Consider the following 14,436-nt stretch of genomic DNA (forward strand, 5'->3'; position numbering starts at 1 on the left):
ATTAAGATTTATATATTTTTATTGCAAGCTTGGGAATGCAAAGCATTTGGTCTGGTTATATGACAAGAAATGTCAGAATACCAATTCCTCAGGGACAAATAAGGGATGTTTGCTCAAGTCTTTACTTATGTGGCCATCCTGTTGTAATGATCCACCTGTAGCCAGATTGTACCAAGTGATCCCCATTGACAAACATTGAACTATTTGACCTTGACACCCTTATCAGCTGACTGTCAGAGGCTCAAAAGAATTCCATCTGATCAGATAGAAAGACTTGCCAATTCGTAATTATATCTTGATCAGATAATTTCTGTATTGGCAAATGGCTTTGTTTTGGACAACAGTTGTTCAGTTCAATATTGTATTGAATGGCTTTTATGTGTAACCATTCCTGTAGGTGTTGAAATGTGTAATATATCGTGTTTTCAATCTTGCCAGAATGGCACACCTTCCTGATCCTAGCAAATTAAAGTAGAAAGGAATTTAATATAAAATAAGATGTTTATATTTGTTCTTATATCATAGCAGACATTCCCAAAAGTATTTTAAGTGCACAGGACATTTGGTCCTGATTTTGACTCTGTACAGAATTTGCATAATATTTTCGTACAGGTACCGGGTATGTTTACAGGCTTTCTAAAAGGCTTCTATTAGTGTGTGTGTCTATTTTGTCTTAAGTGTGAGCAGTAGACAGCAATTTGAGTATGCACTTTCTCTAGCTTTCAGAAGTTGGAACTCCTTACTCCCAAGCCTTAAGTTAAATTTTGGACGTCCCAGTCATAAAATTGCATGTACAACTTTTATTTCAGAATTATAGTAAACCCTACCATATTTGCTGATTGCTTAATGCATAGATGTTCAACTATTATCAATGCCATGTAATCCAGCATAATTATGATTATTTACGATTTTGTTAAAATTAACTACAAAACTTATCCAAAATAAAATGATATCTGGGCTACAAAGTTTTTATTTAAAAAAAAAAAGAAAAAAAAACACCTACCCATTCCATGCTGATAACGTGAAGCTGCACATATGTAGCAAAATTTATGTATGCTTTACAAAGCATCAACACAAAATACATGAGCACTCTTTATTTGAAGCTAGAATTTGTACAAGTGGCGTTTAGTGTATTTCGGATTACAATGCTCATTTGAAAATATATTACAAGACATGGACCAACACTGCTAGAGTTTGTATGCGTCTGCTAGGATGCTCATACTTCGGTATTATGCATTTATTGAAATGATGTTCATTAATCACACTGTAACAATTATGCTTCTGAAGATGCAAATTACTGATTAGTGAGATGCTGATAACTGGAAAGTAGGCGGAGTTAAACAAGCAACATTGGCCACTAGCTGAGAAATTTACTACATAGGGAATCTTATATATGGGCGGAGTTAATCGAGTGAATGTGATTTAATGTTGGGATTTGTACGTCCTGTATATTAGAAAACATGTGGATTATCTGTTGTCTAGGGACCTCCACTATTTGTAAAATGGACATATGACTGCTGTTTAGGGCATAATTTATGTCCATATGTCCACTAACGGAAGCGCTGATTTGAGTGTAACATATGAAGGTCCAGGATAGATTAAAGCCTTGTTTTTAGAAATAGGAAACGCACATTCATTTCCAGTTGTTTATTTCAGTGCACCTTACATTTGAGTCATGCTCTGGGAACATGGGGGTTGATGCATGTTCATAAAGTTTTGTCCCAGATTAGCCTGTGCAGTAGGCATTGGTTAAACAGGAACGACACATTCTGCCTAGACTTAATTTTCATTGAGGAAATACTTTAATAATTTTAATATTTTTTATAACAAATGTGGAAAGAGTCGTTCCAGATAATCATGTGCAGACTGGGACAACACTTCATGAACATGCATTTAGTCCTGTTTTCCCAGAACGCTTGTCATTTTATTTCCACGCCGCATCTTTATTGAGTAGGCAGCTGTTGTTTTGTGTTGCAGTGAGGCTATAAATGAGGCATATGAAGAATATCCCCTAAAACACAGCAGGTCAGTGTCGTACATGTGTACTATACCCTTCCTGGGGTTAATCTGTCAATTGTTTTCTGAAACGGGCGCACACAGCAGCACTTGTTCCCTCATCCTTAAACAAGGTCGGAAAGCCTGACTGAAAAGTTAGCTGGATAGCTCAGTTGGTAAAGCACTGTTCTACAAATCTTTGAATATTGGGTTTGGTTCCTGGCCCAGGTTCTAGCATATTGGGTTTGGTTCCTGGCATAGGTGCAAGAATATTGGGTTCGGTTCCTGGCCCAGCTGCAAAAATATTGTGCTTGGTTCCTGGCCCAGGTGCTAGAATATTGAGTTCGGTTCCTGGCCCAGGTTCGAGAATATTGGCTTTGGTTCCTGACCCAGGTACTTCACTTGTGTAGGGGCTGGACGTAATGTTAGGGACTTAAAATATCTGGGAACAATAGTTCACTCAAAGGCACTTGTGATGCAATTCTTACAATTTTCATAATTATTTAACAACAAATTTTGTAAAAATTTGAAATTTGAACTGATGAATCCAATATGTCCCAGAAATTTTATTTTAATTGATCGTCTTTTCAATGAATTATAATGAAAGGAGCAAATTAAATATACATTAAGTCACCAAATGACTTAAACAGTAAATCTTAATCGAACTTGTCCTAATTAAATATCCATTTCTAGTAGCTAAGTATGTCAATGAATTGCTCTGTTGACAGATAGACACAAAAACAGCGCATTGTATTAGCTGATTGCATTAGAATGTTCATCCATTCCCAAATATGGCCAATTTGAGTTACTGTTGACCACAAAGGGTTGAAGTTTGTGGTTTTAAAACCATATGCAAATCATCTTAAAATGTTTTAAATTTCAGAACATGGTAATTATGATGGCCGAGCAAATGTTTGTTACATGTGACACGGTACTTGTGTAATACTTCAGTTGCACATTGAGTACAAGCTTGTATTCAACTACATGGCTTCTCATAGGACCAGACTGCAATCATTTAATATCACTCAATTACTGTTTTATCAAAATTTAGAACATGTTTTCAAGTTATAATGTTCTAAGAAAAGAATAATATGCAAAAGGCAAAAGGAATTTAATATTGTTTGCATTCTGACATTTTAATGTGAAACACAAGGAAACCACACCCAAATTCGGTTAAAAATTGTAAACGACAATGTGTGAAATATCAAGTTTATACCTTAAAGTGTTTGTGTAAATTAGAATGAAAAGTGGTGCATCATAACTTCCTTTGAGCGTAGAGCAAGTATGCAAAACACTGTATTATGTGAATTGGGAATAAGACATCAATTTGGGAATAAATTGTGTTTTATCAAAAGTGCATAATATGCAGTTTTATATGTTGCATTTATCTAGTTTTACAAATTATAATTAAAAAATATACTTGCATATATAATAGCATCATTTAAATTGATTTTACTTCAAAACTGGATTTTTTATTAATTAAAAAAAAATCCTCATGAAATGAAACTGTGTCCATGCCGCGCATGGACACGGTTTAAAAATACACTTTAGATGATACAAATTCAATCACTGTTAATGAAAAAGTCATGGAAAATTTCTTATTAAGCTTAAATTATAGATAATATATTACAAAAATATATGTAGATCATGAAATGAATAGTTTTGTTTGAGAAAATCACCAAAATGATGTCCATTCCAAGTTTGATGTCTTATTCCCAATTCACATAATACAGTGTTGCAAGCATTTTCATTTACAGTCATGATAATTGTATGTGCGCAGAATGAGTTTTGTATTCTAATACAGTGAGAAGTATATATAAAGCAACCGGCGATAGACTTGTCTCGAGTTTGCTTTTTTTACAGGAAACAACAAATCGTAGCTAAGCCATCTTACTCTTATGATCTTCTTGATAAGCTCTAACATAATTGTCCACAAAAAATTGTTAATTGGGTTGTACTTGTTGGGAGATGCTGTTTCAAGGATGAGATAGAACAAGTGTTGATGCCTATATTGTATCATTGTCATGGTTTTAACCTAAGAAACAATCAGTCCTCAATGTTAACATTACAAATAGTCTAACCTAGAAACCCATTTTCTAAAGGTGACAAAATCACAGATTTGGTATTGAGCCACATAAGGTTGTTTAAAAAATCCAAATAATTGTTTTATAATAATTATCAATTATAATAATTAAAATGTTAAAGCCACCTTATAAAACTCTAGGGATCATCTTAAGTTATGCGACTTAAACGCTTTATGTTGTTCTTTAAGTAGACTGACACTGACCTGTTTTTAGCTCACCTGAGCACAAGGTGCTCATGGTGAGCTTTTGTGATCGCTTTTTGTCCGTTGTCCGTTGTGCGGCGTCAAAATTTGTCTCGTTAACTCTCTAGAAGCCACATTTATTTCCAATCTTCATGAAATTTGGTCAGAAGGTTAGTTTCAATGATATCTTGGATGAGTTCGAAAATGGTTACGTTTGCTTGTAAAACACGGCTGCCAAGGGGCGGGGCATTTTTCCTTGTATGGCTATAGTAAAATCTTGTTAACACTCTGGAGGCCACAGTTATTGTCTGATCTTCACAAAACTTGGTCAGAAGATTCATCCCAATAATATCTTGGACGAGTTCGCAAATGATGACGGTTGGTTGAAAAACATGGCTGCCAGGGGGCAGGGCATTTTTCCTTATATGGCTATAGTAAAACCTTGTTAACACTATAGAGGCCACATTTATTTTCCGATCTTCATGAAACATGCTCATCAGAATTGTCCCAATGATATCTTGGATGAGTTCAGAAATGGTAACCTTTGCTTGAAAAACATTGCTGCTAAGGGGCGGGGCATTTTTCCTTATATGGCTATAGTAAAATCTTGTTAACACTCTGGAGGCCACTTTTACTGTTCGATCAACATGAAACTTGGTCAGAAGATTCATCCTGATAATATCTTGGAAGAGTTCTAAAATGATGCCGGTGGGTTGAAAATCATGGCTGGCAGGGGGCAGGGCATTTTTCCTTATATGGCTATAGTAAAACCTTGTTAACACTCTAGAGGCCACATTTATTTTTGCGATCTTCGTGAAACTTGGTCAGAAGATTTGTCCCAATAATATCTTGTTATCTTAGGTGAGCAACTTTGGGCCTTTCAGGCCCTCTTGTTGTAAATTTGTCATATTATTAAATCCATAATTATCAAGTTATACAATTGCCAACTTGCTTTAGTAGACATCTTTCCTGCTGTGTTTTTTGGGGGAAATGCGTCATGCAACTGCTTGATCACAAAATTAATACAAAATCATTTGTGTTTTTCATGTTTCAGAAGTTCATATGGAAATTAGACCCGTACATGCAGAAAGTAGTTACGAATCTGTGATTTTGGTTGTCATTCTTGTTGAGTCTCGGCTTCCTTGATGGGAAATGAAAGCAATCAGTACAAATTCAGTACAAATTATTTGTCATTATTAAAGATGGGCCTTGCTCTGTGAAAAGGGGGTTTAATGCATGTGATTAAAAAGTGTCGTCCCAGATTAGCCTGCGCAATCTGCACTTAATAACTGGAAATACCTGTTTACAGAAAGTCTCTTCTGAGCAAAAATCCAGTTTAAGCATAAAGTGTCTTCCCAGATTAGCCTGTGCAATAGCCTGTGCAGCTTGCACAGGCTAATCTGGGACGACATTTTACATACATGCATTAAACTCCCTTTTCACAGAGCACGGCTCAAATATAAAAAAAAGGGGAGAGAAACAAAGCAAAGATAATTTCAATTGGGAAATTAAATGTCAAGCAAAAGCTTGAGCTATTTTTGGCGCTTAAGATAGTAGATAATTGTTTTAATGGACTCGTCATAAGCAAAAACAGAAACTCAGAAGATAAGAAAACATTGTAAAAGTGAACCAAATTCAGTAATCCTGTGTTTGACCTTAAACTTTGATGATATACTGCTATGACCTGGAATGACTGGCCCAGGTTTTGTGTTATTGATCTACTATTCTTCATGAGTTATGCTTTAATTTCTGCCATCAGGTTACCTGAGACATTTGTTTTATTTCCTGTCACTTGTTTTGACACTGTTGTTCAGTATTGCTTTGTTATGATTTTTATTGTTATTCATGTTTTTTAGCTCACCTGAGCACAACGTGCTCATGAGCTTTTGTGATTGCTTTTTGTCCGTTGTCCGTTGTGCGGCGTCAACAGTTGCCTTGTTAACTCTCTATAGAGTCCACATTTATTGTCCAATCTTCATGAAATTTTGTCAGAAGATTGGTTTCAATGATATCTTGGATGAGTTCGAAAAAGGTTACAATTGCTTGAAAAACATGGCTGCCAATGGGCAGGGCATTTTTCCTTATATGGCTATAGTAAAATCTTGTTAACACTGTAGGGGCCACATTTATTGTCTGATCTTCATAAAACCTGGTCAGAAGATTCATCCCAATAATATCTTGGACGAGTTCGAAAATGATGCCGGTTGGTCGAAAAACATGGCCGCCAGGGGACGGGGCATTTTTCCTTATATGGCTATAGTAAAACCTTATTAACACTCTAGAGGCCACATTAATTATCCGATCTTCATGAAACTTGGTCAGAAGATTTGTCTGACTGATATCTTGAATGAGATCAAAAATGGTAACCTTTGCTTGAAAAAACATTGTTGCCAAGGGGCGGGGCATTTTTTCTCATATGGCTTTATATGGCTATATTAAAACCTTGTTAACACTCTAGAGGCCACATTTATTGTCCAATCTTGATGAAATATGATCAGAAGATTTTTATGTCCCCCACTATAGTAGTGGGGGACATATTGTTTTTGCCCTGTCTGTTGGTCTGTCTGTTGGTCTGTCTGTTGGTCTGTCTGTTGGTCTGTCTGTTGGTCTGTCTGTTTGCGCCAACTTTAACATTTTGCAATAACTTTTGCTATATTGAAGATAGCAACTTCATATTTGGCATGCATGTGTATCTCATGAAGCTGCACATTTTGAGTGCTGAAAGGTCAAGGTCATCCTTCAAGGTCAGAGGTCAAATATATGTGGCCAAAATCGCTCATTTTATGAATACTTTTGCAATATTGAAGATAGCAACTTGATATTTGGCATGCATGTGTATCTCATGGAGCTGCACATTTTGAGTGGTGAAAGGTCAAGGTCAAGGTCATCCTTCAAGGTCAGAGGTCAATTATATGTGGCCAAAATCGCTCATTTTATGAATACTTTTGCAATATTGAAGATAGCAACTTGATATTTGGCATGCATGTGCATCTCATGGAGCTGCACTTTTTGAGTGGTGAAAGGTCAAGGTGTCATCCCTCAAGGTCAGAGGTCAAATATATGTGGCCCAAATCGCTTATTTTATGAATACTTTTGCAATATTGAAGAAAGCAACTTGATATTTGGCATGCATGTGTATCTCATGGAGCTGCACACTTTGAGTGGTGAAAGGTCAAGGTCATCCTTCACAAGGTCAAGGTCATCCTACAATGTCAAACATTATATAGGGGGACATTGTGTTTCACAAACACATCTTGTTCTTAATGATATCTTGGATGAATTCAAAACTGGTAACCTTTGCTTGAAAAACATGGCTTCCAAGGGGCGGGGCAATTTTTCTTATATGGCTTTATAAGGCAATAGTAAAATCTTGTTAACACTCTAGAGGCCACATTAATAGTCTGATCTTCATGAAACTCAGTCAGAAGATTCATCCCAGTAATATCTTAGAGGAGTTAAAAATGATGCTGGTTGGTTGAAAAACATGGCCACCACGGGGGCGGGGCTATTTTCCTGATATGGCTATAGTAAAACCTTGTTAACACTTGAGAGGTCACATTTTATTTTCTGATCATCATGAAACTTGGTCAGAAGATTTGTCCCAATGATATCTTGGATGAGTTTGAAAATGGTTTTGGTTTCTTTAAAAACATGACCACCAGGAGCGGGGCATTTTTGATTATATGGATATATATGGCTATAGTAAAACCTTTTAACACTCTAGAGGCCATATTTATTGTCCAATCTTCATGAAATTTGGTCAGAAGACTGGTCTCAATGATATCTTGGATGAGTTTGAAAATAATTGCTTGAAAAAAATGGCTTCCAAGGGGCGGGGCATTTTTCCTTATATGGCTATAGTAAAATTTTGTTAACACTCTAGAGGCCACATTTACTGTCCGATCTTCATGAAACTTGGTCAGAAGATTCATCCCGATTATATCTTGGAAGAGTTCAATAATAATGGTGGTTGATTGAAAAACATGGCTGCCAGGGAAAGGCATTTTTCCTTATATGGCTATAGTAAAACCTTGTTAACACTAGAGGCCACATTTATTTTTGCGATCCTCGTAAAACTTGGTCAGAAGATTTGTCCCAATAATATCTTGTTATCTCAGGTGAGCGACTTTTGGCCTTTTAGGCCCTCATGTTTATGTCACATTTGCACCAAGTTTTATGGCGATTGGATTTTTAAGTGGCATTACTGATTGAACCTTTTGATAGTCCTTACCAGTATTATATAATGGGCATGACAAAAATTTGTCCATCATTCTATGTGCGCTTGAAAGAAACATACATGATCGAAAATGAAACTTACAAGCACAAATAGGTATAATTTTACATGTCAAGTCTGTAAATAATCGGGTTAGGTTTTTAAATTGGTTTAAAAGATTGGTTAAGAATATTAATTTTGTTAACCCATTTATGCCTAGCGTCCAGAAAAAAGGCCTTGGCAAACAGCATAGACCCAGATGAGACGCCGCTTAATTCTGAAGCGTCTCATCAGGGTCTACACTGTTTGCTGAAACGAAATTCTGTAAGAAATATTCTAAAAATAGAAATAAATATACCAGACATCCCTAATTTTGAAAATAACTTGATCCAATTTAGAAGGATGGGAGAGTCCATGAGGCATAAATGGGTTAATGTGGTTACCTCATTGATACTTATCAATTTTAAATTATTTTTTTGGCAAATTTTATGTGCACAACTCTTCGCTTTAAGTAGAGCAGTATGACAGCAAAGCATATTTGTTCTGAATGTCGGTCATAACACTTACATTATTACAACATCTCTTTAAATAAACAGCCTTTCACTGTAATATTAGCCAATCTGATATAAGCAACAATGTTATGATGAAGTAAGCTGTATTTATATGCCAGACAGTTTAATGGGGGTATGGGTGAATGAATGATGTATTGACATCCTAATGGCTGTATCAAATGAATTGTGTTGCTCAATGTATAAACTTTACATGGAAAAGCTGTTACAATTCCGGGACAACTGTTATAATCAGTGAAAAGAGGTTAACAGATTTTAATGTGGTTGAGTGAAGTGTTTATGTTATGGAGCAAATATTTAAGAAACAGTTTTTCCAAATTAGTTGTTAATCATTGAAAGAGTTTACATTTTGATAAGATTACATAAATGTAGATTTAACTTGTGCATCTAGTGTGGCTGAAGTATTTTAAGTCCATGTGCAGGGAATATGACTAGATTATTATTTCTGTTCAATTACTAACAAACAGTTGCATTCCAAATGTCTTAATAATGAAAACACCTGCTTTGGGAAAATAACGTCAACGCTTTTACAAAGTCGTTAGTGCAAATAAGTCACTTAACACAGTTATTGCTGGTAAATTTGAAAAATGCGTGCTAAACTAATCTACCTGCATTGCATGTTAATGTAAAGAGCATGCGTCATCACGTGAAGGTAAAACTATAAAAAAAAAATGGGTTCAAGGCAAAATCAGAGTGTTAAGTGGTTAACCCTTTGCATGCTGGGAAATTTGTCGTCTGCAAAAATGTCGTCTGCTGAATTTCTAAAATTAGCATTTTCTTCGATTTTTTTTTTCAAAGAATACTATCCGAATAGCAAACAGTTTGGATCCTGATGAGACGCCACGTTCTGTGGCGTCTCATCTGGATCCAAACTGTTTGCAAAGGCCTTCAAAATTCGGTTCCCGCACTGAAAGGGTTAAGTTATATGGCAAAAATTATGGTCCAAGTATACTAAAATATTATTTGTTAGGAATTTATATTCTATCATCCTATTTCTGCTGACAGTATCTGCATCCCTAATTAAACTCTTACAAATAAATAGCAGCTTGGGAATTATTCATTGGGTTAGAGTTGAAGCCTTTAGAATAAAAGTTTACAATTTGATCATTTTGCTATTAGCGTTTAGAATGAGTAGCATAAAATTGTCTACTATAATTTCCCTTTATTATTCACATTCGACTGCTTACATGTCTCATCAGGATATAAGTTTTTATGAAATTTGGAGAGTTTATTAAATCCTTATTTTACTAGGAAAGCTATGAATAGTTTTCAATATGTTAACAAATGACAAAAAAAATAGTTTTGTGTAAAATCTTTTTTCTAGGAAAGCTGTGAATAATTCTTACGAGGAATATGTCCTGACTGTTGGTGATTTCGATGAGCGGATATTTCTGGACGATGATGCAGAGGAAGAGATCGGCACGCCGGCAAAGTCACGAGATGATTTGACAGGGGAGTTAAATGAGAGGATGCAACAGCGATCATCGCTACAACAACATGTGAGTCAGGTACTGTAGAACTTTTTGTTATATGTTCATGGTCCCAGCATCTTCAAAGCGCAGGCATTAAATGATTTTTATGCCCCCCTTCGAAGAAGAGGGGGTATATTCACGGTTCGCACAGACCTTGAAAAGTGCTTGAAAATCAAGGTTTATCTTGAAAAGTGCTGAAAAACGATCTGGAGTGCTTAAAAGTGCTTATTTTCAACCATAGCCGTAAAAAGTGCTTAGAAAGTGTTTGAATTTGGCTGGAAAAGTGCTTGAAAAACGGATAAAAATATTTAATTTCCGTGAGTCGGAAGTGGTAGTTTTTTTCACGATTTATGACGGTTCCGATCTGTTCATACAGGTTGGTACGGGTTTTAGAACGTAAGGGAGGCAACTACTACTAATCTTCCTCCATTGGTCTACTTTGGTTTTTGTTGTACGCATTATGCCATTACGGTGCTGACAAGTTGAAATATGCCAGTGAATAAGTGCAATTTTTAGAAAGGGTGGCTTTTGAAGTACCCTTGGGTTGTTGACAATGCCGATTCTTAAGTCAATGCATCTTGTAAAGAACCCAGAACAGGTATAGAGATCGACAGTATGGGGGAATCGGCGTTGAAAAGCCACCTAAAATGCAGTTTGTCTATGAAGCAAATTCATTCGGTTAACCCAATTCATTCAGACGTACTGCAAAAGAAAAAAGACAAAAAAGTTGCACTTGACTGATTGTCAAATAAATTAGATGATACTGTGAAGAAACTGCAATCTGTTTACATGAGCAGTGTTTTTTTTGGATGAAATATTCGGCGTTATTCGGCCCCATTCCCCCATTTTTAGAGTATATATTTTTTCCCCCAAATATTTTTAAAATTCCCCTCTCGGAAGTGTTATTCAATTTTAATCAATACCTCATTTAAATAAGTCTTTCGTTACGAATTTACTACAATTTTCCTGAACTGCATCCGCATGTTTACTTTATTTTAACCTTTACCGCAAACCGTACGTAGTTCACTATCACGACTTTCGCTTTAGGTAATCTACCGCAAACCGTACGTAGTTCACTATCACGACTTTCGCTTTAGGTAATCTACCGCAAACCGTACGTAGTTCACTATCACGACTTTCGCTTTAGGTAATTACCCCAAACCGTACGTAGTTCACTATCACGACTTTCGGTTTAGGTTATCTACCCCAAACCGTACGTAGTTCACTATCATGACTTTTGCTTTAGGTAATCTACCGCAAACCGTACGTAGTTCACTATCACGACTTTCGCTTTAGGTAATCTACCGCAAACCATACGTAGTTCACTATCACGACTTTCGCTTTAGGTAATCTACCGCAAACCATAGGTAGTTCACTATCACGACTTTCGCTTTAGGTAATCTACAGCAAACCATACGTAGTTCACTATCACGACTTTCGCTTTAGGTAATCTACCGCAAACCGTACGTAGTTCACTATCACGACTTTCGCTTTAGGTAATCTACCGCAAACCATACGTAGTTCACTATCACGACTTTCGCTTTAGGTAATCTACCGCAAACCATACGTAGTTCACTATCACGACTTTCGCTTTAGGTAATCTACGGCAAACCATACGTAGTTCACTATCACGACTTTCGCTTTAGGTAATCTACCGCAAACCATAAGTAGTTCACTATCACGACTTTCGCTTTAGGTAATCTACCGCAAACCATACGTAGTTCACTATCGCGACTTTCGCTTTAGGTAATCTACCGCAAACCATACGTAGTTCACTATCACTACTTTCGCTTTAGGTAATCTACCGCAAACCATACATAGTTCACTATCACGACTTTCGCTTTAGGTAATCTACCGCAACCCATACGTAGTTCACTATCACGACTTTCGCTTTAGGTAATCTACCGCAAACCATACGTAGTTCACTATCACGACTTTCACTTTAGGTAATCTACCGCAAACCATACGTAGTTCACTATCACGACTTTCGCTTTAAGTAATATACCGCAAACCATACGTAGTTCACTATCACGACTTTCGCTTTAGGTAATCTACCGTAAACCGTACATAGTTCACTATCACGACTTTCGCTTTAGGTAATCTACCGCAAACCGTACGTAGTTCACTATCACGACTTTCGCTTTAGGTAATCTACCGCAAACCATACGTAGTTCACTATCACGACTTTCGCTTTAGGTAATCTACCGCAAACCATACGTAGTTCACTATCACGACTTTCGCTTTAGGTAATCTACCGCAAACCATTCGTTGTTCACTATCACGACTTTCACTTTAGGTAATCTACTGCAAACCATACATAGTTCACTATCACGCCTTTCGCTTTAGGTAATCTACCGCAAACCATACGTAGTTCACTATCACAGGGCTCGGCCGTGAGGGCGACGTGGGCGACATCTTCGCCCGGGACATAATAATGTCGCCCTTAAATTACATGAAGGAGAAGTTGACTTCGCCTTCTTTTTTTTTACAACATCGAAGTTTTTTTTTCTCAACTTTTTCATCTAAAAATTCTCTATTTTCACATGTCATGTCATCGATGACGCTTGTTATGTAATCAGTTTATTATCACAGCAAAAGATCGACTGCTGTGAAAGCTTATCCAGGCAACTAGCATACATGGGCATTCACTCCAAACAATAACGGTTTAGATCAAAAGATCTAATCCTAATACCAGTACTACACAATAGACACTGAGAAAACACATTTCCTCGATTAGATATAAATTATCCGAGTAGAATAAAAATTGCTACGTCATGACTCATGACCTACGACATTGCACATGGCAGATGTATTGTAACATTAAACCCGCGTTCAATTCAAAGCTGGCGATTCAATTTACAAGTAGACTAATGGTGATTCAATAATGGAGAAAGCATTAACTGGATTTAACAAACATGTACGTGTAATAAGGTTTGTTAAACCAGATAAAAACAAGGACAATTTGGTTTAGTAAATGAAACAGGTAAGGCATTTTCAAGTGTACATATTTCGGATATGTATACAATTCGGATAAACAGTAATAGATATACTATATGCAATCTATAGGTCTTTGGTCCCATGCATTAAGATTGTGTTTTGTTAAGACTCGTTTTTACATGTACCACAATTTGGTGATTTCATGACGCGAAGAATTCCCAATGGCATTGGTACCGGACCTGTTCCCAATTGGGTGAAAAAATCACTGACTAATTATCATGTATTGATACATTATGATGTAAATAGGGTTTGGATTGTCATTGCATTATTAAAGTACTGTTTATTTTTATGATGCACATGGAAATCACAAGTTTTATTTGTATGAATTGATTTGTGTGAGTTAATATGTAAGGATTTATTGAATTTGAAAATAGTATTTGTTTGTCATTGATGATGATACTAAGGCTTGGTATAATGAGGGGTATAAAACAAGCGAAGATTTTATTAAACGCCGAACAGAAATCACTTCTCCTTCTAGTGGCCTCATTTCTCCCTAATTTCAGCTCAGGGAGAAGTCACTTCTCCCTCAAGTTTGAACCTAGGCTGAGCCCTGTATCACGACTTTCGCTTTAGGTAATCTACCGCAAACTGTACGTAGTTCACTATCACGACTTCCGCTTTAGGTAATCTATCGCAAACCGTACGTAGTTCACTATCACGACTTTCGCTTTAGGTAATCTACCGCAAACCATACGTAGTTCACTATCACGACTTTCGCTTTAGGTAATCTACCGCAAACCATACGTAGTTCACTATCACGACTTTCGCTTAAGGTAATCTACCGCAAACCATACGTAGTTCACTATCACGACTTTCGCTTTAGGTAATCTACCGCAAACCATACGTAGTTCACTATCACGACTTTCGCTTTAGGTAATCTACCGCAAACAGTACGTAGTTCACTATCACGACTTTCGCTTTAGG

General features: G+C 36.5%; 1 protein-coding gene across 3 annotated transcripts in view; it reads left to right on the forward strand.

Moving 5' to 3' along the window:
* The window catches only part of LOC127844181 (retinoblastoma-like protein 1), a 130,490-nt gene that overhangs the window by 41,019 nt on the left and 75,035 nt on the right, over window positions 1-14,436 (forward strand). Inside the window, exons 8-9 of one of the 3 annotated variants that reach the window (XM_052374240.1) lie at window positions 1,978-2,025; window positions 10,368-10,551. In XM_052374240.1, coding sequence (XP_052230200.1) covers window positions 1,978-2,025; window positions 10,368-10,551 — 232 coding nt within the window. The remainder of the gene's footprint in view (window positions 1-1,977; window positions 2,026-10,367; window positions 10,552-14,436) is intronic. The other 2 variants (XM_052374241.1, XM_052374242.1) reach the window with 2 other exon arrangements.

The sequence above is a fragment of the Dreissena polymorpha genome, chromosome 9, assembly GCF_020536995.1.
Source record: "Dreissena polymorpha isolate Duluth1 chromosome 9, UMN_Dpol_1.0, whole genome shotgun sequence".
Lineage (NCBI taxonomy): Eukaryota > Metazoa > Mollusca > Bivalvia > Myida > Dreissenidae > Dreissena > Dreissena polymorpha.